Source organism: Watersipora subatra, chromosome 1 (genome assembly GCF_963576615.1).
Source record: "Watersipora subatra chromosome 1, tzWatSuba1.1, whole genome shotgun sequence".
Lineage (NCBI taxonomy): Eukaryota > Metazoa > Bryozoa > Gymnolaemata > Cheilostomatida > Watersiporidae > Watersipora > Watersipora subatra.
The window spans coordinates 57,374,588-57,401,024 of NC_088708.1; the positions used below are offsets into that span (position 1 = coordinate 57,374,588).

Here is a 26,437-nt window from a genome sequence, read left to right on the forward strand (position 1 = left end):
TTATTACCCATTAATTGATAAAATACTCAAGAAGCCATTTTTAATGTAACAAAGGTATTTTATTTGATACCTTAATAATATGACTCTAACAACACAATATTATGAACATATTGGCTGATAAAAAAAAACAAAGCATGAAGTGAACTCAAATCCTTTTCATTTTGAAACATAACAGTTAGTAAAATTATATGAAAGTTCCTAGAATGCTAGAGAGGAACCCTAATGATTAAATTTACATTACTGTATAGAATTACAGTGAGACCTGCTATGCGTAGCCATGGTAACGAATTATTAACAGTAACCAAAATATGTTTATAGCCTAATCAGGTCAGTGAGGTTCTGTTTTGGTTGTGTCATTGAGGGTGGAAAGTAGGTGACAAGTGTCTCAAATAGCTCTGCTCTTAAACCTTCATGTGCAGAGTCTAAAGATTAATTCATATATGAAATCAGAAATGGTACGGTTTGTTCTAATATGTAGTAATACTTTGAGTGATGCAATTCTTTATATGAGACACTTCATATGGCTAGACACCCAAGGTTTTGGATGTTATACTAATGACAAAAAAGGAGAATAGAAACAGGAATACCCAACAAATCCTAGTTTTAGAGCTGGTGGTACTATTTCAATCATGTGAGGAAAAGTTTACGAATATGTCGAACAGCCATGTGAATAATATTACAGTACTGGTATAGCTACAATTTATGTCTTTGAGCGATGTCAGGAGCTAAATGCGTATGTGTCTTTTATGAGATTTGCTGAACTAATGAAGTGGCTTAGCTTAAAAAGGCAAATCAATAGGTTTCTCAAGTATGATCAGCCAAGGAGGCAGCAACTATTGATCCAAGATCTGGGCACGCGACTTTCAGAGCTTATAGGGTAATATGCAATTTCACAACGAACCATTGAAAAAATTTTGAATAAAAAACCAAAGGCAGGAATGCTTTTGCTTTAAATTACAAGTGTGCTAAATTGTTTTCTTATTTTGTGTGCAGTAAAACAGGTCATATACTTGAGCAGTTTAAATTAAGGCAATCTAATGGGAGAAAAGTCCACGGCTCAAACACTAAAAAGCCCCACATACATAACGAACAAACTGCTCAAAATTGCTATCACCAGTGTGTAACTGTACCTTCAGTAATGCTCGAGTGAATATACACATCTGTACATATACATGTATGTATATCCATTTCAGTGTATGTATATATATATATATATATATCAAAGTAACAAAGCAGGCTCACTATAACTTTGATGGGCTAATATTATTAAGTTCCACAAAAAGACTCGGCGAAAGAATGAAAACCTAAACATCTTTGATTAATCTGATAAAGTTTTAACTTAATGCAATATTAGAAAGACAAAATCTACAGACAAAGCTAATAAACCAGGGTTCAATGGTAATATTTATATCAAGTCGTTGATGCATTATACATAAAGCTATATTTCGTAAATACGAGAAGATTTCAATGGGTTAAATATAAATTGTAACATTCCAACTCATTATAAAGCTAAAATGCTAGCTACGGCAGATTGGCTTGACTTACCATTGCCTTTCCCTGAATCGTCATCAAACAATGAACTTGTCAGCTTCTGAAACTGAAACATTTACAGCACAAATTTTAATCAAATATTAAAGACTAAACATAATGCTATAGTTGAAGTTATTACATAGATACCATAGAAGAGACAACTCCCACACAGACAAATAGAAAATATAGTTAGTAGCATACTACATACGTGGAATAGAACCATACACATATGATAAGAAATTTTAGCCATGGAAATGAGTAAAAATGGAGCAGTTACCTCAGATGATTCCTTCCAGTTAAGATGATCAATGATACTATGGAGATCATTTTGAAGGTACTTCAGGGCAGCGATTGAATTATCTCTAGCGAGCTCTTTAAACCTGTTGTTAGATTTATCAATTAGCTTCTTCACACTAAATATTACCTGGCATATTTCTAGCATGTAGCTATTAGACTAGCAGTCAATCAGCTTCCAATTGAACCAACAGCCATCGAGTTTATATAACTTATATAATTGTCTATATATGTATATATATAGACATGTTTATATTGTACTAGCTGCATTACCCGTCTATGGGAACAGATTCACATACAGCAAGAGGTTTATTGAGAGTTGTCTTTCATACTGAAAAACAACTCCAAAAATGCAGTCTACTGAAATTGTTGCGCTGATCAGACAGACTATGCATACACATATGCAGTCATACATGTCAATAATGTTGGGGCGAACAATGGAAATCTGCAATGTGTTTTACAGCTAGTCTACAATCCATCAATCTCAAACCACTCAAATTGGAGTTGTCCTATTTTTGTACAGAGAACTGATAATGAAATTGACATTGCTAGGCAAACTGAAGTTCTTCAAACTGGCAGTATTGAAGAATTTCGCATCTTTTAAGAAATTCTACAAAATATTTTACTATCGCCAGCATTTATTGAATGGAGACTTCTACATGCTTAAAACACTAATCATGGCTCACCAGTTCTTCGTCTATAGCCTGTGTTTAGACATGGTATATACAAACAGTGCAGCAGTAATGTGGTTGTGTCACAAAAATTTATATGTATAACAGCACAGACAGTATGAGGTCAAGGCAGATACAGCATTAGCACCTTACAATAATAAAACATAGCGCCAACATGATAGCCTTTGTATGAGATACAATAAGGAAAACAAATGCCTGAAAATATATATATAGGCCTGTTGAAAAATATGTTAGAAAAGCTGCATGTGGATAATATGTAGGTATATGCAAAACATGAAGAACATAGCATGACATGACAATAACATAATGTTAATTCAATGCAAGCATGACAAAACAATAACACAATGTTAATTCAACGCAACACTTGCGGATAGACAACATTTTTTGTTTTTCTGTCGGGTGTATGAACAAACAGTTTTCGGCTTGTGCCTACTTTTGAGCAGGCAACGTACAGCTGGCCATGACTAAAGCAGGGTGACAGTAAGTGGATACCAGCTGCTCTCTTTCTTCTCACCGTCGCCTATTCCAACGCTAGGAGTACCTGTGCAAGTTCTGTAGTAGTAAGTTACAGTACTCGTACCTGAAAAAAAAGTAACTCAGCTGCAGAAGGAAATGAACATGTTTACAATCACCAACAGTGGCAAATGCAACGTTTTCAAGTAGTGGAGGTGTGGCAATTTACAAACAATACACCATTGAATGAGAAGTACTTACCTTTTTGAAGTAGAAATTTAGTGGGTAAACTGCAGTAGCAGTACTGGTGCAAGTTCTGTCATAGCTGTAGTTCTGTAGTACTCGTAGCTGGAAAAAATAAAGGTAACTCAGCTGCAGAAGGAAATGAACATGTTTACTATCACCAACAGTGGCAAATGCAATGTTTTTAAGTAGTGGAGATGTGGCAATTCATAAACAATAAAACATTAAATGAGAAGTACTTACCTTTTTGAAGTAGAAATTTAGTAGGTAATTTTCGAAGCGAAAACAATTGTCTAGGTGGCCGGAAACGACATACGTTCACGTGACCTTCCATTGGCAGTAAATATTGATTTACTACTCATTTACTAATTAAATTTACTACTCATTAATTTATTTAATGATTAGTAAATTTTATTGATTTATTTACTAATCATATTAATTCAGTTGGCTTCGTACGACCGAATCGAAAAAAGGAAAGACCGCTCTATAAGGTGGACAAATACACACACGCGCACACACATACATAAACAGACAGATTTTTTCCGTTTATATAGTAGATACACATGTCTATATACATAATATATATATATTTGTATAATGTTTTCCAACAGACAATTTACTGTCATTCACTTCAATACTTACACGCTGCCGATAAGAACTTGAATGCATTTTCCAGATATTATAGCCATTGACACCAGCTTTATTGCATGCCAAGATGTTTAGAGCAAAGTTTGCTCCATATTTGTGATTAAGGTTGTTGACGAATGATAATTCATCTTGGTTTTAAATGACAAGGTGCCACTGCCATATTTAAATTATTAAAACAAATAATGTAAGAAGTAAAATTTTGAAAAACTTAGGCTGGAAAATGGGAGCATTCTGTGGAATTAAATAAAACTAACTTGTGTTTGCGTATGATGAATTTACATTGTCTCACGAAGTGCTCTTGGGATGGCCTAAATAACCTCAGCATCCAAAAGTCATCAAGTCGAGACGATTTGTGAGGGCCTCTGGGATTACCTCCAAACATGTAGTGTACCTTGAAGAAGGAATTGGAGTCCACAATGAATGTCTACCAACACTGAGCTCTAACATCAAGTAAAACAGCGTACATGTATATAAGTCTTGAGTATTGAAATGTCTAATTTTATCAAGGAAACTTTATAACGGCGTTGAATTTGTGACAAGTCGTGTTCAACACTACAAAACATTTAGGATCAGTAGATGGCAGTCTAAAATAGTTTTCAACTAAATCGTAAAGAAATATTGGCTTACTTAGGACAGTCATTTTGTCAAACTAATATCTGTTACATTTCGCTCATGACTTGGTTAGGTTATTAACAATTGCCAAAATTAGAAAAATATTAAAAGACCTTAATTTTCATCTACCATAGCTATTGCCTCTACACACTTTATGACACGTCTAAAAGGGTGTAATTCTCATTTATATTCTCTAAAAGAGGTAATAAAAACTTTATCAGTAAATGGTATTTTGGGCGTAATGAGGAACTTTTCACATACTTTCTTCACATGGTCATAGACGAGCTGGTGTGCGAATCTAGGAATAGGCTCAGTGGAGGTATCAGCTGTGAAAGTCTGACTAATAGAGTGGACAGTCGTGTCATTAGCTACAGTAGACCAGCTTCCTGTAGACAGCTTGTATAGCCAGAGGATGTTTTTCAATGGCTCCTTATCCTTCTCTTTCATCTGCCTGTTCATGCTCTGCACAAAACTGCTATTTAGTTAGTTTTATACCCAATCATACAAAACTCAAACAAAGTCATACTAAGCTCACTACTGTTAAAACCAAAAGGCAACTTGCTTTTTCTGTATACCGATGAGAAGGTTGGCGGTGGAATTACCATGTTGGCCACATGACACGCTACTAACAAATTTCAAGGGAGATTTATAACTGGATGTTCATTTCTATATCATTAATGACCTCTTAAAATCTTTGTGCATCAGTCAGTTAGTTGTAGGTCCATCCCACTAACATGTAAGCCTTAAAATATAGGAGCTGATTGTCCAGTATCTAACAACACAAGGGTATTCAAATGGGTAGCATCTTTTTGTCATAACCAAGTCCCAGCAAGGTTGCTAAGCAGCCAAAATAAATTTTGATAAGGATTTAAAAAATGTAACTCATGACAAAGGGTATGCCAACTTTTTCAATCTCCATAAAAGATTTACACAATTACTTTATAAAAGTAGTGCTGTTATATAACATGAAGCTAATATTGATAAGATAAAGTAAGATGGAATCATTGGGAGTGCATTCTAGAGTCAGAAAGAGTGGTGGGATGGCCTAAAAACGTTTGCAACGTTTATTCCGAGTTCTTCATACATTTTTAAGCTTTTGTATTAATTTCATAACAAATGCCTTCAGTTATCCCGTATTGTTATAATCGTAAAATTTACACTGCTCTACAAACCATTTCCAGTTGCTTCAAAGCCACGCTTAAATATCTCAGTTCCATAATACAATAACCAGTCAAAATATGCAAACTTGTTATACACAACTCACAAGGAGAAGGTGAATAACTCCCTCATCAGCATCGATGGTAGCTCGCTGGGTGAAACCAGAAGGAGGTTCTACATAGATACGTACCTATGTCAGCACTTAATAAGGTTGGTACAATTACTGAAAATAACATTGATAAAAAATGGAGGCTAAATAAGTGTAGTTTCTTTATAATTTAAAGAAAACCAATTGGATACCACTGAGTAGATAACAAGTTACTCCATATATCACAAATGCATCTTTTTATTTCAAATGTGTAACTAGAGAACTCAACAAGGAGTTGTCCATTTGTATAAAAATTAAATTCAATATAAGCAAAGAACTCCTGTTTCATATGAACATTCTGACTTACATGTCACTGTATTTAGTAAATACTTGTAAATATATTATTATTTTTTCTCAATAAGTGAATAATTTTCTGCAGCTGACAGCTACATGTATCAAAGTAATATATCCCAAAAGTGTTGATTTCGCTTGTATAAACTAAAAATACTTGATTTAAAAACTGTTCGAGAGACAAATGATTGAACACATTGGTGTTGACAATAATAAATTTGTAATGTACTCGGTTAATGAAATTTATTTCGCGGTAAATGAAATTTGTCAGAATTTTATGACCGGGTCAGTGTTCGACACTAATGACCAAACTGACAAGAAGTCAACTATATGAGTCAATAATAATGATGCAAATAGTGGACAAGGCATCTGATATTCAAATCTAGCTTTTTCGCACTCGCCATAACCATAATACAGCATGCAGGAGCTATATCATGCTTAGGGCAACATAGCTACCCGCATATAGATGTTCATAGTTCACATATAGAGTTATTTCCTGTTTGGATACTTTCTAGTTTAAATTAGAAAAACAAATTTAGCAGCCTTTGGAAGACCAAAATCAATTTATAATATCTGGAGCTTTGTAGAAAGAGATAACTACGTTTACAGTAGAAAGGCATAAAGTTCTTTTTTAAAACGTAAATGTTCTATCCCACATGTTCTTATGTTGCAGTTGTAAGTTGTTATGATGTCAGTTGTTTTTATTTTGGACATCATCATTTCAGTGGCTAAGAAATTACAAGGACTGTTTTAACAGCCAGCATTGGCATCCAGCACACATTCGACATCTCTGGTTTACCTGATCTCATGACAACAGAAGACAACTCCAAGGTTTTATCATATCACCAATGAGAAGCTACTTAAAAACTTTCTGGCATTTTTCAATAAATTATTTTACTTGTCAGCTGTAAAAATTGCAATAATACATTATATGAGAAAAGTCTGGCACCAGGAAAGAAAAGGTCAACCTACCTGGATGGCCCTCACTGAGTGAATGATCAATGCCAGGCAGAGTCTGTACAGTGTCATTGTCAACGTCATACACAAGCAAGTCATTCAAACTATCTCGACCTCTCTGTCCAGCAAACACATACAACTTTCGTGTCCTCTATAAAATACAACTAACATCTTGCATCACACTTGTCATATGTACAATAGAGCAATAAGATTTTTGCTAATAACTGGTAAATGCAACAAGCAAAGAGAATATGCATGCTGATACTCGACTATAACCTAGGGTTACATGTTACACATTGCGATAGGGTTAATTGAGAGAGTCTTTATATTCCACAAGCAACACATTGAAATTAGTTTAACTCAATGATGATGAAGTGTTCAAATGTTCTAAAATCCCAAATAAGCAAGGATTGCATATAAAATCAATGCTACGGCTAGCTTGTCTCATCACTATGTGAGGAATGTCTCACACCGACTAAAACATGCAAGTTGGTTGGATTGTATTAGAACTACGTATAGACAGAACTGTCTTGATTAGCAGCTGCCAGATTACGAACCAAAATCTTAAAAAAATTATTTTAAAACATCTCTGAAGGATGTTTAACCACAATGAAAGCTATCAAAAGTAACTAGCATAACTCTTACACTGCCTACTAGTTAAGCAATACCCGTGGATATGTTCAAACTCACATTGTCAAACATCATCGAATGGCCAAACCGTGACTTCATGGCTGCACTATCTTCCCTCAACAACCTCCAATGGTTTGTGGGGATGTGATATGAGAAGAGCCCGCTGCAGGTGCTCACTTCATTGATGCTGAAATTACAAAGCGCCAATACAGCTTCAACTGAGTTTTTACGGACAGCTTAGTCATTCTTTCGTGCTATAAATGTCCTTCACACAAATAACCCAATATCAAACTATTATGATGGAAGTCGGCTGGCCCTATGTCCAAGCCAGCAACTTGGCTTGGAGCAGTACCCGCAGCTGAGCCAGAAGGAAGAGTCAGAAGGGGCGGAGTCTGTACGCCAAGCATACATAAGCAGTACAAAAGTGATGAGGATCAGGACGCCTTCGCACTTGCTTTGTATTTGTGCTTCTCTGTATGCACTGATCTTAGCGAATACACTTACCAGCTATGTATCTTAATACACAACTGCATTGTCACTCGATATTTGATGTGGTGCATGTAAATGAGGCTTGCTGGCTTCCTTTACACTAATGACTTTTAGAAGTTGAAAAATGAGACAGCTAATTCAGTCCTTTATATGCTGCAGGAACTTGATAAACAATTAGCATTTCTACTTTCATCTAATCGATAGAGTTTTATACTCCGCTATGTATGATTCATGCAAACTAATACTTAATGCAGTGCAGTGCTGGAATGACAATATAAATGCCAATTGCACAGAATATACTGTGGACAATAGCTAATAACCGCTGTTTGATAGGCAGCATGTACTTGTGAAATGATAAAAAACAAAGAGAATATGAATACTGCAACACCTATAACACAAAGATTCATTGACCCTTGAAAAAGTAACGATCAAAAAAGAATCCACAAGAAATTTGAGTTTGCACTGCAACACGCTGCTGAGCATCATAATTTATAGTACCTATTTGTACACCAGATAAACATCTTTGAAATTATCTCCACACTCAACCACAAATTTACAACAAGATTTAAATTAGAGTTTGTCACTTATTCTATGTTATTTATTATTGTTAAGCTATAAAGCACTCTGCACAGACTCAACTAAACCTACTGAGATCTATATCAGTGTAATTGAGAAAAGTTATCCCGATAGAGAAATCAAAGGTCAACTATCAAGAGGACTTGACACACTCTCCGTGATGACATCTTAAAAGTTACAAACCAGAAATGACTGGATGTGAACATTCAACCTAAAGCTATGCCCACTCAACTTACAGCCATGCTTACTCACCATTGTATTTTGCCACCAAACACATAGATTGTTTGGTTCTCAATATCCATACACATCTGGTGGTCAAATATGAGCCGAGGACCTCCCATGCTGAAAGTGTCATCAGTAATTCTTATCCATTTATTTTGATCTATATCATAGACATAGAAACTGCTCTGCAATATAAAACATGACTTAAAGTTTCCTTTGATGCAGTTGTAAATCAATAAATAAATAACAGGTAAAGCAACTGAAAGATATTAACAAAAGAGTGCACAGCACAAAATAATTATATTCAAGCAACACCCACCTTTTAGCTGTCCATTCTGAATGTTCGTTACACCATAAGAAAACTTTCGCGCAACAATATAAAGCATGACATCTAAAATACATTACTTGTAGAGCGGAACCAACCTTGAGTGCAGTCGGGGATCTGTACTGTACATCCAGGTATCTGCCAAGAACAAAGATATGACGTCGCTCATAGTCCATGATCATTTTATGACACGAACGACTGGAAGGACCTCCATCTTCCTCCGTGTTTGATGAAATACATGTCCAAAGCTGAGAGGGTACATGGTAGGCCCAAAAGTCTGCCAGATTACTGTGGCCATCCCAACCCCCAAATAAATAGAGAGTCTCTGAAACACACCAGTTATTTATTTACAATTATTGAGACACTCACCTACTCTACAAGTACTTTCATGACATCATCGAATGCACATATGAATCATTCATTTAGAATTCCTAAGTTATATCCCCTTTTGCCCAAGAGAAAACTGCTACAAAATCCTATAACTATCAATGAAATTGAATAAATGCAAAAGTGATCAACTGGTGCAATCAATATAATCAAACATGAAATATTAGCAACTTTACAGGCTCCTACCATGTAAGTTTTGAAGATTATTTCTAGCTCAGTATTTTTACAGCAGTGTGAATTTATGATGGTATCATGCCGTGAAACCAGATGGCTAGCAATATAAGATGCTTACTGAAGAGAAAATAAGAGCATCCATCATAGTATAAGCGATCAACTAGTTTACTGAGATACTTAACCAGAATAGGGGTTTATGACCATCTGATGGCCTCCTCTGCGGCCTGGTCTCTGGTCACTTCCATCCCTGTTGACTGGTTCAATTTTAGACCACTTTGACTCGAGCTCCTGACTATTTACAAAGTGACTAAACAAGCCATCTATAAAACAATCATCCTACTTTTGCCAAAATGAATTTAGAAGATTGCAGAACTAACTTTTGCTGGTACTCATAGGAGTTATGAATAGCCTCTGGATTGAATAAGTTCAAAACTTGGAATAGTAGAAGGATGATAGATCGGCAGATATATTTACTAATATGATATAATCTATAGGCTGAAATTGGCTCATTTACCTACAGAGCTCTATCCTATTCTGAGTATCTTTCAAGCAGCATGTACCGAGTAAATATGTTGAATTACATAGCATCAAATCAAGTGAAGTTTATGCAAATGCAAGTTTATACAAATCAACACAGACACGGTTTAGCAATCTTACAGAGTAGAATAAAAACATGAGTTAGTAATACTACAGAGTAGAACAGAAACATGAGTTAGTAATACTACAGAGTAGAACAGAAACATGAGTTAGTAATACTACAGAGTAGAACAGAAACATGAGTTAGTAATACTAAAGAATAAATCCTAATCAACCAAAATAAAGATAATAGTAACAATGTGTACCACTCACTCTGACCAGCTTTAATGACAAGATTCTCTGTCTGCTCATAGTCTCCATCACGAACCTACAGATGTGACTGCCAGGTAATCAACCAGTAACACGCAAATATTGATGTCAGCAATTACTAAAATATTTGGTTTTTCACCATATTCTATTGTAATATAACCAACTCCAGTTTTAATCAACTCAACTCTTGCTTACTTTATACTATTATATTTAAACATAGAATAAGAGTTATTCGATCTTAACACACTAGTAAATATTGAATGTCAGATACAAAAGTGGCATAGCCTAACCAACTCACCAGCGTATTATACAACTCTTCCAAAAGTGGATCTTCTAATGAAACCTTGGTTCGTTTTTGCAAGATTTCAAAAGCGTCCAAATAATTCTGCTGACGAAAATGTTTGAGACACAATCTGATAGCCAGTCTTTCTCGGTGCTAAAAAATGAAAAGAATAAAGTAAGCCGTGCAACAAGCTATGAATAGAATAATTAGAAAGAGAGGAATAGACCAAAAATAAAAAAGAAAGAAAAGCAGAGAAGGGATGAAAGAACTTGTATGAAGATACGAAGAGTGCAGTATATTGAGAGACAATTGAATGGCAGGTAAGATGGAACAATGATTAAACCAATATGAGGGTCAGAAGAGATGCAGTAGGAATACTAACAAGGAGCGATGGGCTACATGGGAAGTGACTGACTCTCCTTCTATGAACATGATATCAACCTTTATTTACAGTTATGAGTTAAAAGCATTTTAGTTTAGAACTACAATGTTCATCTTGAGATGGAATACACAGTGTAATCTATAAATGAAAGGTTACTATGAATATCAAATTACAAAAATATACAGTTCACCAATAAAAAACCAGCCAAGAAGGTCTCAAAACGTGTATACAAATTATTACCTGTTTGTACATATCTACGGTGGAGCTGAGCAGATCTCTGTTATCTATGCCCTTTAGTTGAATGTACCAGATGCTGAAATTAAAACTTGTTCCCCATGACTGTAGAGGCACTGTAAACAGATTGGTTGGGTAAACTTTTACCGTTACCAGACATTAAGGAACAGGGCCACAAATAATTGCTTAAAAAACCTCTGAACAGTAATTGCGTTTATAGTTAAGGCTTGCGTGGTCAGCAGAGTTTGTGCTCCCAATCAAGAGAACTGCATGACAGTAACAATACAATAGTTAATAGTAGCAAATTATATCAATTTACAAAGCTACGACCATATAAACACAAACTGGGAGAATAAATGGCCATGCACTTTTAGACAATTACACATACCTATTTTTACATAATTCACTGGCAGATAGCAAGAATCCGCTTTATTTTTAACTTCAAAAGTCTCCGGGACATGATCATTTTGGAGCCCGCTGAAACAACAGGTTAGTGTGATGACCTACTACTTGAACCGTAGTTCACAGATTAAGATAGCTCAATGTGGTCATCTGTCTAGCATCATAGGAACCTTCCAAATTGATCAAAAGTAAAAACTTGGTTCAGAGAGATAGAACTTAATTTGTTTTAGAGTTACAAAATCTCACCTTTCTAGTATCTCGATGAGATTGTCCTCCGTCAGTCCAGCGTATACTTTGAATCGTTTCAGATTGCAAACATGAGTCTTTTCAAACTTTCCGAATTTAATAGAGGCGAGCACCGACATTTTCTCAAGCTTCAGCATTAAATACTATCGAAATAAAATACTAACAAAGTAAACAATAAGAACAGACAGATGGAAAAACAAGAATTGGCCTTTAGTATCAGTCAGAACACTTGAGTAACAGATTCTCTAACAATAGACTGACCAGCAAAATAATTACGCAAAACTTTTAAATTGAGTTTTAAAAAGAGGAAGCGTGATACCTGTGGTGGTATATTGCTTTCGCTCGACCATCTTGAGCTTTGATCAGCCGGACAATCCTTGAGGATGTTACTGTAAGAGACATGCTAAGTATTTGTAGGTGATGGCACATTCATGACTCTACACTTCATGACTCAGAGTTTCACAAATACTAAGATGACTAAGATTTGAGGTCGCACTAGATTGCAGGCTTCAACCATAACCGTAGGATTAACCTTTTTGAGATAATCTACCTAGCAGATTTTGCAGCATTTTTCAGGTGTAGATTGTCACTTTCTTGTTTTCAAAGACTACAAGCTTTAGACAACATATCTATCATTCTTCAAATATGGAGAGTTATTAGAGGCACAAAAGTTCACGCTTGATATGCCAGTTGATTGGTAAGGTTTTCTCTATCATCCAATCGATAGTTCTGCTATTTTTCATAATGTAATCAAATGTTTAACTTCAATCCCTACAATCACTTCTAAACAATACTGCATTTAAAATAGCTAAAGCCTTCATTACCTTATAATTTTATTGGCTTGGTTGAAAGCGATCCGCACTGTTCCAAGTATTAGAATCAACTCAAGTAACTGAACAACTGAGGCTTGATTCAATTTCTTGAGTCAAGATTGATTGACTCATTAAATTATTTAAACAATTTTTATGTCCATAGTTGAGGCTCTGTAATGCCTACCATAAACAAGATGTATTGTTTATGGTAGGCATTACATACATTACATTGCCCCACAAAGTACGCTATTTGGAAAGCATAGAGTTCAGATAATTGGATCAAATAAGTCCATGACAACCTTATGTGAAAAACTTGTAAAAAGTCTATTTATATCTGCTAAGTAAGAAGCGATCATCCTCTATTTTTAAGTTCGTAGTCTCTCAAAGCTCAATGATCGGAACAGACTAATACTAAAAGGCCCTGACCATGTTTCGCCAAGATGGATCTTTCTGCGAATATCATGTATGACCCTATTTTAGTGTTGAGTGCCAGCTTGTGAGTTTTGCCTTATGATATACAAGAAATACTGTCCGAGACAAGTGTCATTATCAGGCTGCACAACGTTTCCAGCTGAGAACTGAACTTTTGGAGGGCAGTTTGTCTAGCGTTATAATTAGCTTTAGCTGCTGGATAGATTGCTGTCTCAGCTCCTGGATGTGATTTAATGAAAAGCAGAAAGCGCAAAAAATGGTAAATTCATTTTATAATCAAAATTCACAAAACCTGAAAAAACAGCATGGCAGTCAAAACAAACTTTAGAGTATTAAACCTTGCATAAAAAAATTTTTATGGTTAGAGTTTTCATCTTTTAAGGATTTAAGATTAATACATCAGTGGAAAGTATCTCCTGGAAATAACCGCAAGACACTATAAAGTTTTGGAAAACATCCACAAATGCAGGTTGCAGTTAGATTTAGACTGTATCATTGTTCAGACACCACATTTCGTTGCAGCTCTTAGTGAACAGTGGCCATTAATTTATGAAATGGAGCCAAAATGAAAATGTATTAGAAACGCAAAACCTTTTATCACAATCCTCGAGTTTGCGCTTTAGTCTGGCTGCTGCCGCCATGCTTTTAAACTATTTGACTTTGATTATTTCATCCTCATAAAAATTTCTTGGTGCAACATGAACTGTTTTTGTTTAGGTCCAATTTGACATCAGTATTTTTGTCATCCTCTGCCATCTTCTACAACCAATATCCACTTTATTCTTATTTATATGAAAGTGTTTTTAAATCTCAATCTCAGCCACCCAGATTGCAATACTGAGCCATATGCTTAGCATCTCCAAGCCGTTTCTACTTATTAAGGTAAAAATGACTTTGAGTGAAGCTAGTTTTATTTTTCACACCACTGGAGATCTTATCACTCCTAGAGATATCAATGATTCATCTGAGTGTTTCATCAGTCTCTGAGTTTGCACATTATAACTATTCCATGTCTCAGCGCCATCCACCAAAGCTGCCAGAGCTGTAGACTGATATAACTGGCACTTCACTTTGACCAAAATATGGTGGTTGCTCCAGAGCCTTATTCTACATTTCCCAAAGATCGCATTTCCCATCCTCAGTAAGATTCCATCATGTAGTTTAGCAACTTCAGCAAAACAATTTCAAAACATTTAAAGACCTTGTTTCGTTTTAGTAGCTCTCTATTATTAGAATTGTAAATTCTTGGGAGACACCTTGAAACTTTGGCAACTGATAAAGACTCTCGATGTTTTTAGAATTGACTTTCAGATTACAGATTGCTGCGTGGCAGTGAGGCATCTGTTTAGTAAAGCTTGGATGTCATTGAATCTGTCAGGTATGAGAGCATTATCTTCAGCATAAAGAAAATCTGTCACTAGCTTAGTCGTTTTCTTCTTCAATTTGAAAGGAGTGATAGTAAACGGATCTCTTTCTCGTCAAGGCTGGATGTAAACCGCCACGGAATTGTGATTAAATGCTACTGCAAGCTTAACAATCAAATAAAGTGAGAAGAATGTCAGTGCAAGTGCACACCCGACTTCACTCAATTGCTCATTGCAGGTCACTTGAGACGGATCCACTTATATGAATTTATCTTCAATGATGATAAATTAGATTTTTATAGATTTTATAACTATGTTAGAATCTTGCAACACAAAATCTCAGTAGTGTGAAGCAATAGTTCCTTTGCTATACAACTTAACAAGATGAGACTTCATTGAAGTGTAAGCACTGAACTTCGAGTGACAGTGTAGCAACAGTTGTGACTACCCTCGGGACACAAGAGTTAAAAGAGGGCATAGCCAGAGTATTTGAAAACATTCTGGCTATGAGTAATCCTCTATGATTTGTTCAATAAATTCAAAACCCTAAAAGGCATCATGCAGCCGCAGCAAATCAGTTACACCTTTCTAATAAATTAAACAGTTTATTAAAAGACAGAGTAACCTCTTGACTTTCCATCAAATATGTGCACTTTCAGATTGAAAACAATTACCAATGCAGTCTGTGAATTGCAGCATTTTTGCCTAACTCAAGAACAACTATCGTTTCTGTTTGCTTCAGTCTCAACTGGTATGTATGTGTTAATATTTCAAAAGATATTTTACAGCTAACAGCAGACATAGTAAATTTCAAGATGGCCAAAAAAATCTGCAAGACAACTTTCAAAGTATATCCTACATTGTGCTAGTATCTCAAAAGGCAATTATGAATCATGGAACTGTTCTAAGCTAACTATTTATGGTTAGAATGCGTCTTATGAGCTTTGTCATCAAAAAGTGTTTTTGATATACAGGAAAAAAGGAGACATTGGTTAGGAAGTTGTCCCACAGACATGGAAAAGAATAAACATAAAAAGCTTTCTAAGTTTCTCAAATTTTAACAACCACAGTATCCAAAAATAATTTTTCATATCATTCTGTTGGTTGACCTATTAAGCCTAATAAAGAATATCAAGTTTACAGAAACCGAGAGAAACACTGTTGTGTAAATTCTACATCATGATTACATAGGTCTCAAGGATGTATTAATTTATGGACAAACTGTAACCCTCCCTGTAGTCCGGTAAGTTTAACGATGCACCCAAGAAGAAACTTGTTTCTTTGTTAACTACAAGTTGACGAGGCTTGTGGAGTCAAGTGTTATTTATCTAAGAAAAAAATTGCTTGCTGCTTATTAACAGCATCTTTGCAGTAGCAATAAACAACTAAAATGCGCAGGGCAGATTGAACAACTTTGTGTTGGCTTACTATGAAAAATCAGATCTAAGTAAATTTTTGATTATTTTGGCCTACAAACTGACTTTAAAGACTTGACTAACAAGCAATGAGCCAATGAAAAGCAGAATGACCATACACGATGTCTAGTAAGAACTAGTATCAGGAGAATCTGATTTTAACTTGCTGACTACATTGCTGGCAGAATCTAATATATAATTTTCAAATAAAAAAGCACTATAGCTCCAAAAAATGCACAATGAAAAAATAGCTAGTCAAAGCAGAACTTGAATTAATATGAAAATACGAACAACCCAATCAGTTCAACTGATGTAAACTAGTTTTCGCATAATTAACTAATTTTAAGGTTTATTTAATAAAATTCGATTGCTAATAATTAAGCTCAAAATCTATTCGATAATATGGTATTTTAAGTATTTTTGCTCTTAAGCCTGTTGTATCGAAATACTGCGAAAACGACATATTGATGGGGAATGCAACCAGACCACAGGATAAACATATAATATGTACAAGCAGCAAGACACCCAAAGACATCAAAAAATCCAACAATTAAAAAATGTCAGAAATTAGAAACTCCAAAATTGGAGTAATCAATCATAAAAATTGCGTCAACACCGGATGGAGTCAATGCCAATGGGAAATTGAAGCAATTAAACCTACCAACCACCATCACCAAGAAGCTATCAGTGAAACATTAAAGACGAATCAAATGAGTCACATACAGATCTGCCACTCCTGTCAAACATGAACTAGATACCAGGAGTAAGTCACGAGATCCACCCTACATGTCAACATCACGTGCATCAACTGGATTCTTACACAAACAAGATATCTTCACACTCCTGACAAAAAGCATTGAACCTTAACATCAACCTACACCCACAGGCTAGCCATTCCACATGCCAGACAACTATGAAAGAGAACAGCTCCAATGACTCAGCATCCCTATTTCCTTCCCTCTCTCTTCCCGAGAGCCTTCTTGGATGTTCTCTTCTCTGCCTGCTGAGAAGCCTTTCTTCCCCCCCCCTCCTTTGGAGGCTCCCTCTCTCTTCCCTCTGCCTATGGAGCCTCATTTTCCTTCATCAGCTGAGCCTCTTCTACATCACTATCTCAACTACCAAGCATCTACATATAAGGACTGCTATGACTCTCATCTGACTATCGAAACTCATAGCCGCATGGCCTGTGCCAAGCAAACACGGGCGACCGTTCGAGTAAGGATGTAATTTTTATTAGCTCTTTTAACTTTTTGTCATTAATATCATTGTTTTAGAATTTTGTTAGTTGTGTATTTTAATTGTTTGAATTATAGAATAAAGAAGTAACTTTTACTGGTAAATATCAGTATCGCTTACAATAGCTTAACACCTTCACTTGTACCTGAACCAGTAATAACCAAATTTGTTTCCACATGCTAAGCAAAAGTGCACAAACTAAACATGGTCAAAATAGAATAAAATGACAAAGCAAATTTAACACTGGTGTTGTGTGTGGATTCGGATTACCTATGCATAATCTTTAATAATAATTTTTCTACAACCACACATAACAAGCCATGGCTATAATCGCCAAGCGAAGCACTACTTTCAAAGGTTTATCCCATTGTAATAAAAAAGGTTAGCAGTAATTATGACACGGAATTCCCACCATTGTCACCACGGGACAGAGTTTTTTTAGATGGAATAGTGGCACAGAGGAAAGCTGAGATGGGAGAGGGGAACTAATGAAGTGACTATCAGTCGGTACTCATATTTATAGACTGCTAGCATGCGTAACAGAAATCTTTGAATTTATCACCATTTATTCAAATCTGAACAATCAATTATAATGCGCTTGCTTAATACATGTTTGTTGTATTATAATATGTATGTTTTATATTCGCAAATTTTTATGTTAACCATTTATTACCATATTGTTTGAAGATTTGCATGTTACTATATAAATACTCAAAAAATTATTAATACTCGTATTGTGTGATTAGTTAGTGACAAATATGATCGCTTTTGTATTCGAAATATTTTATTGTGGCACCGGTTAACTTAATTATTGTGCAGCCAATCAACTGTAGATTTTTCCCTCGGTTTGCTATATAACCTTTCAGTTTTGTTATTGCTGTTGCGTTACTGCCTGGTACTGTGAGATATAACACTAATAAAGATACTGCGTTCTTTACAATAGTTTTGCTTGATTTTCCAAGGCAAATAGTGTAGAAAATTCTTGTCACTGTTTCTGACTTTATCACTGTGATATTAGCCAGCGGATCATAGCTGCATTCACTATAAGTGCTATTGACCGAACATCAAGAATTATTGCGATTGGTTTACTAGGGTGTAACAGTTGGAAAAAGGCACCATCGAGTCTGTTTATCGGCTCGCCCTTGAGTCTGTTTATCGACTCACCCTGGAGTCTGTTTATCGGTTCACCATCGAGTCTGTTTATTGGCTCAACATCGAGTCTGTTTATCGGCTCACCCACGAGTCTGTTTATCGGCCCACCCACGAGACCTTTTATCGGCTCAACCACGAGTTTGTTCATGGGCTCGCCCTCGAGTCTTTTCATGGGCTCGCTCTCGAGTCTGTTTATCAGCTCACCATCGAGTCTGTTTATCGGCTCACCCACGAGTCTATTTAATGGCTCGCCCTTGAGTCTGTTCATCGGCTCACCCTCGAGTTTGTTTATCGGCTCGCCTTCGAGTCTGTTTATCAGCTCACCCACGAGTCTGTTTATCGAATCATCAAGTTTGCGTGAACTCGCTTTTGAGTTGGGAGTCGTCTATCCTTGTCTAGTAAAATTTACTTCACTGGTGGCAGTGGTGGAATTGTCTCTGCTAGAGCAATCTAGACGAGCCCAGAATGTCTGCACGCACCCGGCGACAGACAAAGTTAAAAAAGGAAAGGATAAAGAAAGAGAGGTTAGAAAAAGAAAGAGGGCATCGTGACCACTACAGTGGTGATGAGGAGGAAATATGGCGACGGCACACTAAAGCAACTGTCCCACCACATCATCCCATCCCTACACCCACATTTGATGGAACAGAAGATGTAGACACATTCATCACTAGCTATGAAGCCATTGCTAAACATAACAGATGGAGTGATGCTGAGAAGAAGCTACGTTTGCGGCTATTCCTAAAGGGCCCTGCTACAATGGGAACTACTGGCGACTCATGTGAGGAAGTGTACGATTAGCTAGAATCACAGTATAGACTCACTACAGATATGGCAAATACTCTTGCGGGGGGTTTAAGTTAAAACCTAAAGAAAGCGTTCATAAATTTGGGGAAAAGGTAATGACATTAGTTAAAAAGGTGTACCCGAATTTAACGACCGATCAACAGGATCAGCAAGCAAAACAGGAAGTTTTGTGTGCAGTGTCAACAATGACACAGTTGGCATGGACATTACGGCTGTCACCACCAAGTTCTCTCGCAGAGGCAGTAGATATCATCCAAAAATATTGCTCAATAACAACTGCTGATGTAGGGATCCACCGATTAGAAACAGAGAACGTCCATGACCTGAAAAAGCAAATAGAGCTTTAGCAAATTTAGGCTGAGGAGTTTCACAACTCTTAAAAGGAAATGCTGGATAAATTTGCTTCAATGCAAATAGAACTAACTCAGAAATTGGTGGAATCACAAAAGCAGTTGGCAACCACTCAGCGTGAGCTGTTAAATGAACTGGCAGCCAAGAGGAAGCCTCGAACCTCCAAGGACATACGCTGCTACAATTGCCAGTGTTAAGGGCATATTTTTCGTGACTGCAGGCAAAAGAAAGTGGGAAACGAATCAGTTCAACAGTCATAGACCCCGAACGAACTGAACTAAACCTAAGGGAGACACACTAGTTAGTTTCTGTCAACCTTCCGCGGCCACATCGTATTATGTTCGGGCTCAGGTAAGAAAGACAAAAGTTACGCTTCTTCTCGAGAGTGGGTGTTCCCGATCCATAATTTTTAAAAGACTCCTACAACAGCTACTCCCGTCTTTCTTCACCCATCCCCTCTCAGTTGAAGGCCAGGATGTGCTTGCAGATGGCCAACGAATTCCATTCGAAAGGACAACGAAAGTCACGTTGAAGATAGGCAATGAAGTATTTGTAACAAACTTCATCATTGCCGAAATAGATAACCATATCCTGCTACGTTTTTGACTTCTTCAAGAACTTCAACTGCCAGATTGATTTCAAAAACAATCAGCTAGTCTGCCAAAGACAGAAGATCGACTGCTGTGCTGCCAACGGAAAGCCCTTGCAGGTCAAGGTCCAGGCCAAATACACTATATCCATGCCACCCCAGAGTAAGAAGCTTGTTAAAGCTAGGTTGAATCGCATTTGGAGGCATGAGGCAGCATGTATAGAACACACTGGCAGGCTGCCAGGGCTAGTAGAGGCTTCATCCATACATCAACCTAAAAATCAATATGTCTGTATACGCATAATGAACTATTCAGATGTGGAAATAGAGCCCAAGTCGGGACAGGTCATTACAAGTTGTTCCATGGTCGGGGCTTCAGAAGGTAACCCAACATGGGGACGACTAACGGAACACTTCAGGAAGACCTTGAGAATGCTTTTAGACAGTGGTGTCATAGGTTGGACGATGACCAAGGAAAAAGGGCAACAGGGTTACTGCAGAAAAACCAGTCAATTTTCAGTACAGGCGAGTATGATCTTGGAAGAACAGCTGTTGTCCAGCATACCATTCCTTTGGTTAGAGATGCACAACCCATCAAACAAAGGCCTTACCGGCATGGCCCTATTCAAGAGGCAGAAATAGAGAAGCAAGTGCAAAAGCTCAAGGAACATGGCCTAGTCAAGGAGGGCCATGGCGCTTGGAGCTCTCCAGTTGTGTTGGTGAAAAAGAAAGACGGCAGCTGATGTTTCTGTGTAGACTACCGCAAGCTGAACAAACTCACCACCAAGGACGCATACCCCCTTCCTAGAATTGATGATAGCTTAAATGCCTTGGGTGGTAGCAAGTGGTTCAGTACTCTAGATCTTGCCAGTGGCTATTGGCAAGTGGAGCTAGAAAGTGCTGCCAAGGAAGCTGCCGCTTTTACTACTAGATCGGGCCTTCGGGAGTGGCAAGTCCTTCCTTTCAGCCTTACCTCAGCATCATCTACCTTCAAACGGTTAATGGAAATAGTTCTACGGGGCTTGCATTGGCGCACACTGTTGATCTGCCTAAACGACATAATTGTGTTCTCTGCTGATTTTGACATTCACCTAGAACGCTTAGAAGAAGTATTTCACAGACTCAAGGCGGCCGGATTAAAGCTGAAGCCATCTAAATGCACGCTTTTCGGGGAGAGGGTGCATTACCTGGGGCATGTGGTTAGCGTCGATGGGGTGAAAACAGATGCGACCAAAATTGCCCAAACATAAGTCTGATGTCAGAGCCTTTCTGGGCACTTGTGGGTATTACCGCAAGTTCATTGCAAACTATGCTAAACTATCTCGACCTCTCAGCCAGTTGTGCTCTGCCCGAGCAAGATTTTGCTGGGACAACGAGAGTCCGAATGCCTTTTAGACTCTTAAGAATCATCTAATAACTGCACCGGTGCTGGCCTATCCGGACTACTCGAAACCATTCATTCTAAATACGAAGACTAGCCAAGTGGCTTCCGGAGTGGTCTTGTTACAAGAACAAGATGATCAATAGAAAGTAATCGCGTTCTATTCTAAAATGCACTCACCGGAAGAAGCGAACTATTACGTGACGTGGGCTGAAGCTACTGGCTATTGTGAAAGCCCTAAAACAATTCCTCCCGCAACTGTATGGACGGAAATTTGAGATACGCACTGACCACTCCAGCTTGCCATGGTTACTCTGAGCTTTAACGCCGACAGGTCAGCTAGCCCGATGGTTCGAAATACTCTCGAAATTTGAATTTACCTTCAAGCACCACAAGGGACTGAAACATAACATTGCAGACGGACCAAGTCGGCAGATCTGCAAAGATTGCAAGCAATGCCAATGCTACCTTGCCCCTGAAACATCTCAAGTGCAGCCAGTACGCATAAATACGATATCCACTCGTCCAGTGAGACGCCAAAATGAGTTGGCCAAGAAATTGGACGAGCACATTGGAGATGTGTATCAAGGGGCCCAGGAACAGAAACCCCTTTCAGTTCGGTACCTAGGATGGCCGGCAGAAAAGCTGGTTAAATTATGGCAGCACCTACAATTAGATGAATCTGGTGTGTTGCACATAGAGTTGCTTTATCAAAGTAGACGAGTCTCAAGGGCGATATACCCCCGCGTTAAACAAGACGAGGTAACACAGACCGCGCACCAAGCTGCCCATCTCGGTTTTAATAAGACCCTAGCCATAATCCGTCAAAATTGGTTTTAACCTGGCATGATGAGTTACGTCAGAAAGTGGTGAATGGGTGTGTTGCTTGTCAGAAAGCAAAACCAGCCCGCCACCAACACTCTGATTCCCAAAACAAACTGGGGGCTGGAATACCATGGCAGGTTATAGCAGTAGATTTATGTAGACCCTTGCCAGAGACTACCGATGGTAACACCCAGATTTTCGTCCTAACAGACCACTTCACCAGATGGTACGACAACATTCCAATCTGTGATGGGCAGGCCTCAACAGTAACTAAGGTTCTAGAAGAGCGAGTGTTCAGCTACTTTGGGATCCCTGAATTAATACACACAGACTAAGGGACACAGTTTGAGTTGGCTCTATTCAGGGCCTGCTGTGAACTGTGGAAAGTGCAAAAAAGTTGTTGTGCTCCCTATCATCCACAGGAAAATTCGATAGTGGAAAGAATAAACCAGACATTGGGAAATTTTGTGAGGGCTATGCGGGCTGAATCAGAACACCAGGAATGGGATCATCTAGTGCCTCAAATCATGCGGATCATACGGGCTACACCACATCAAAGCACTGGAGAGACGCCAAACTCATTGATGCTAGGGCGAGATGTCCAACTGCCGCATGACCTCCTGGTGAACTACCCCACCGAGATGGATTTTACAGAGGACGAGCATGCAGCACAACTACAAAAAGACATGCAGAACGCATACACAAGACTACGACAGCATCAAAAACGCAAACCTCGAACGGATGACAGTGAAGAAGAACCAAAATTGGCCAAAGGCGATCAAATCTGGCTCAAATCATACTTCAAGACAAAAGGTACAGGAACAAAACTTCAGCCCAAGTATGTTGGGCCTTACCGCATTACCAAATCTCTGCCCTACCAAACATACGAAATGGAGCAAAACGGAAAATTGTCGGTGCAGCACGAAGGCAGGATTAAACTATACCAGGGAGCTGGTGAAAGCGCTCCTCCGGGGAGAACGCTCGGGCTCGCAGACAAAGCTTTGCGGGTAGTACAGAAGATGAGGCAACTTGTTTTGAGCCCCAAACCCCAGCAGCCGAAACGTTGGCCAAGCCAACAAACACTGATGTAAAGCAGCGACCCCTTAGGGTAACCAAGAAGCCGATGCACCTACAAAATTATTGGCTCAACAAAATACAAACAGACACTGATAAGCCATCAACTATCCTGGGACAGAATTCTATCTTAAGAGGGGGCAGTGTAATAAATAAGGTTAGCGCTAATTATGACACGGAATTCCCACCATTGTCACCACGGGACAGAGCTTTTTAAACGGAATAGTGGCCCCGAGGAAAGCTGAGATGGGAGAGGGGAACTAATGAAGTGACTAACAGTCGGTACTCATATTTATAGACTGCTAGCATGCGTAACAGAAATCTTTGAATTTATCACCATTTATTCAAATCTGAACAATCAATTATAATGCGCTTGCTTAATACATGTTTGTTGTATTATAATATGTATGTTTTATATTCGCAAATTTTTATGTTAACCATTTATTACCATATTGTTTGAAGATTTGCATGTTACTATATAAATACTCAAAAAATTATTAATACTCGTATTGTGTGATTAGTTAGTGACAAATATGATCGTTTTTGTATTCGAAATATTTTATTGTGGCACCGGTTAACTTAATTATTGTGCAGCCAATCAACTGTAGATTTTTCCCTCGGTTTGCTATATAACCTTTCAGTTTTGTTATTGCTGTTGCGTTACTGCCTGGTACTGTGAGATATAACACTAATAAAGATACTGCGTTCTTTACAATAGTTTTGCTTGATTTTCCAAGGCAAATAGTGTAGAAAATTCTTGTCACTGTTTCTGACTTCATCACTGTGATATTAGCCAGCGGATCATAGCTGCATTCACTATAAGTGCTATTGACCGAACATCAAGAATTATTGTGATTGGCTTACTAGGGTGCAACAGTTGGAAAAAGGCACCATCGAGTTTGTTTATCGGCTCACCATCGAGTCTGTTTATCGGCTCATCCACGAGTCTGTTCATCGGCTCATCCACGAGTCTGTTTATCCACTCACCGCGAGTCTGTTTATCGTCTCACCCACGAGTCTGTTTATCGGCTCACCATCGAGTCTGTTTATCGACTCATCGAGTTTGCGTGAACTCGCTTTGGATTTGGGAGTCGTCTATTCTTGTCTAGTAAAACTTACTACACCATCTGCTTATCATCAACTTTAAATAAGAATTGAGAGAAGCTTAAACACAATCGCACGATAATCCTAATGCAACTCATGAAACGTAAACAGGCCTAACTGTCCGATAATATTTCAACTGAACCATCTAACACATATAAAATCTACACGACATAAATGTCAGATTATTTTCAGTAGCTTCCAGGATGAAATTGCAGATCTATAAAAATACTTACGAAGGTGTATAAGAGGAAGAAAAACTTGACCATTTGGTAACAGTGTAATCTAAAATATTAGGTTCTGATAAAGCCAGTGTGGCTTCAATAACCGTTTTCCTCTCCATAAATAAAAAACAAAAAGCGAAGAGTTCTTACGAAGCAAATGAGTAGCTTGCAAACGTCATGCGGTTACGTCGCTTGGGTTTTTAACCTCGCCTTTACATAGATTATTGAGCTAAGGTTACGACAAATATGACCTCTAGCCAGCCTCCAAAAGCTGGATAGCTAGTTCTCTTTCGTAAAAATTATAACCCCGTACCAATGTTCCGAAAGACATCGATGTAATACGTATGTATTCGATGTATATGCCGACGTACATAAACTAATACCTAGTTGAAAGATTAAACATGTTTTGTGGAGTAGTCTTCCTTGCAAGAAAAAGAAAAGACAACTAATTTAAATCGGGTAGTAATTATGATGGGCAGTAGCAGGAATCTCAAACCTTTACTATATTGTCTTTATCTGTTCGCTTCATGATAAAACTACAAGAGAATTTTGGTCGAAATTAAATTAAGAACTTACAAGTTGTTATTGCCTTATGATTGTATTACAAGCTACATTTTATAGCCATTGAATGATAACTGTAAAACAGAACATTTTTAATCACAAAATATTAGTTTAAGCAAAAGCAAATGGAATTAAAGTGAGTCAGCCGTGAGTCCGATTGATTGTGGTAATGACCAGTCAAGCAATTCTCTCTCTTTCAGTTGGACATTTCGACAATGACTGTCTTATAGTTTCGGCTTTAGCACTGACTTCCATGCAGCTCTGTTTTTTACCTATTGCCATTTTTTGTGTCTAATTCTCTCAGCTTCATGCTACATTTAGCTACATATTTGCATCTTAGCCTCGGTCTACCTTGAATCCTCTTTCCGTGGTAGAATTGTAAATATAATAATTGCTCATGACTCATCCTGTGCACACGTCCCAGCCATTTTTTTCTATCAGAATATCTGCCATGGATAAGAGACCAGCTCGTCTCAATCTTTAGTTGTTCTTGACTTAATCTTTTTAGGTGAAATTCATTATGCTGTGAAGTTGTCTCAAGTAAAACAGCTCACTAAGGTGGAATAACTACATGTAGTAGGAATGACTAACTAAAGTCGGTGAGATATTAGGAACCTTGATTGCAGTAGGTCAAGTAAACACACATAATATTATATCTTACTGAACAACACTGCGGCTGTAGTAATTGAGAATGTTAGAATATTGAGGAACTTGAATAATCTGCCAAATATAAATTAACATTAATGTTATAACTGTGAAAACATTGATAATAAAATTTGGAAACGCTAGCTATCATTCTATTAGAACCTAGTCTAAGGACCAATCCTTCGTTTGGAATAGTATGCTGATCTTATAAATGTAATGAAACGGTAAATGCATTAATGCAGAAGT

General features: G+C 37.6%; 1 protein-coding gene across 3 annotated transcripts; it reads right to left on the reverse strand.

The window, feature by feature from the left end:
* Positions 1 to 48: 48 nt before the first annotated feature.
* Positions 49 to 25,130, reverse strand: LOC137385456 (muskelin-like). Of its 3 annotated transcripts, XM_068071917.1 has the most exons (18): positions 24,998 to 25,130; positions 12,542 to 12,611; positions 12,223 to 12,365; positions 11,963 to 12,051; positions 11,581 to 11,690; positions 10,974 to 11,111; positions 10,679 to 10,733; positions 10,012 to 10,149; positions 9,367 to 9,593; positions 8,974 to 9,128; positions 7,717 to 7,843; positions 7,042 to 7,177; positions 5,737 to 5,804; positions 4,734 to 4,934; positions 4,115 to 4,251; positions 1,808 to 1,910; positions 1,546 to 1,597; positions 49 to 422 (listed from the first exon to the last, which is right to left on the reverse strand). In XM_068071917.1, exons 1-18 carry the CDS (start codon positions 25,102 to 25,104, stop codon positions 313 to 315), a joined length of 2,166 nt encoding a protein of 721 aa, XP_067928018.1. In that variant the 5' UTR covers positions 25,105 to 25,130; the 3' UTR covers positions 49 to 312. The 3 variants fall into 3 exon arrangements, with proteins under 3 accessions (XP_067928018.1, XP_067928020.1, XP_067928019.1); XM_068071918.1 differs by lacking the exons at positions 49 to 422; positions 1,546 to 1,597; positions 1,808 to 1,910 and adding an exon at positions 3,253 to 3,317 and having other exon boundaries at positions 4,140 to 4,251; XM_068071919.1 differs by lacking the exons at positions 11,963 to 12,051; positions 12,542 to 12,611; positions 24,998 to 25,130 and having other exon boundaries at positions 55 to 422; positions 12,223 to 12,353.
* Positions 25,131 to 26,437: the final 1,307 nt, after the last annotated feature.

Coding starts and splice junctions, on each gene's coding strand:
- LOC137385456 (XM_068071917.1), bottom strand. CDS start 25,104: ATGGAGAGGAAAACGGTTATTGAAGCCACACTGGCTTTATCAGAACCT. Junction 10,734..10,973: donor AAGAGTTGTATAATACGCTG/GTGAGTTGGTTA, acceptor TCACATCTGTAG/GTTCGTGATGGAGACTATGA. Junction 1,598..1,807: donor ACTGGAAGGAATCATCTGAG/GTAACTGCTCCA, acceptor TAAATGTTTCAG/TTTCAGAAGCTGACAAGTTC.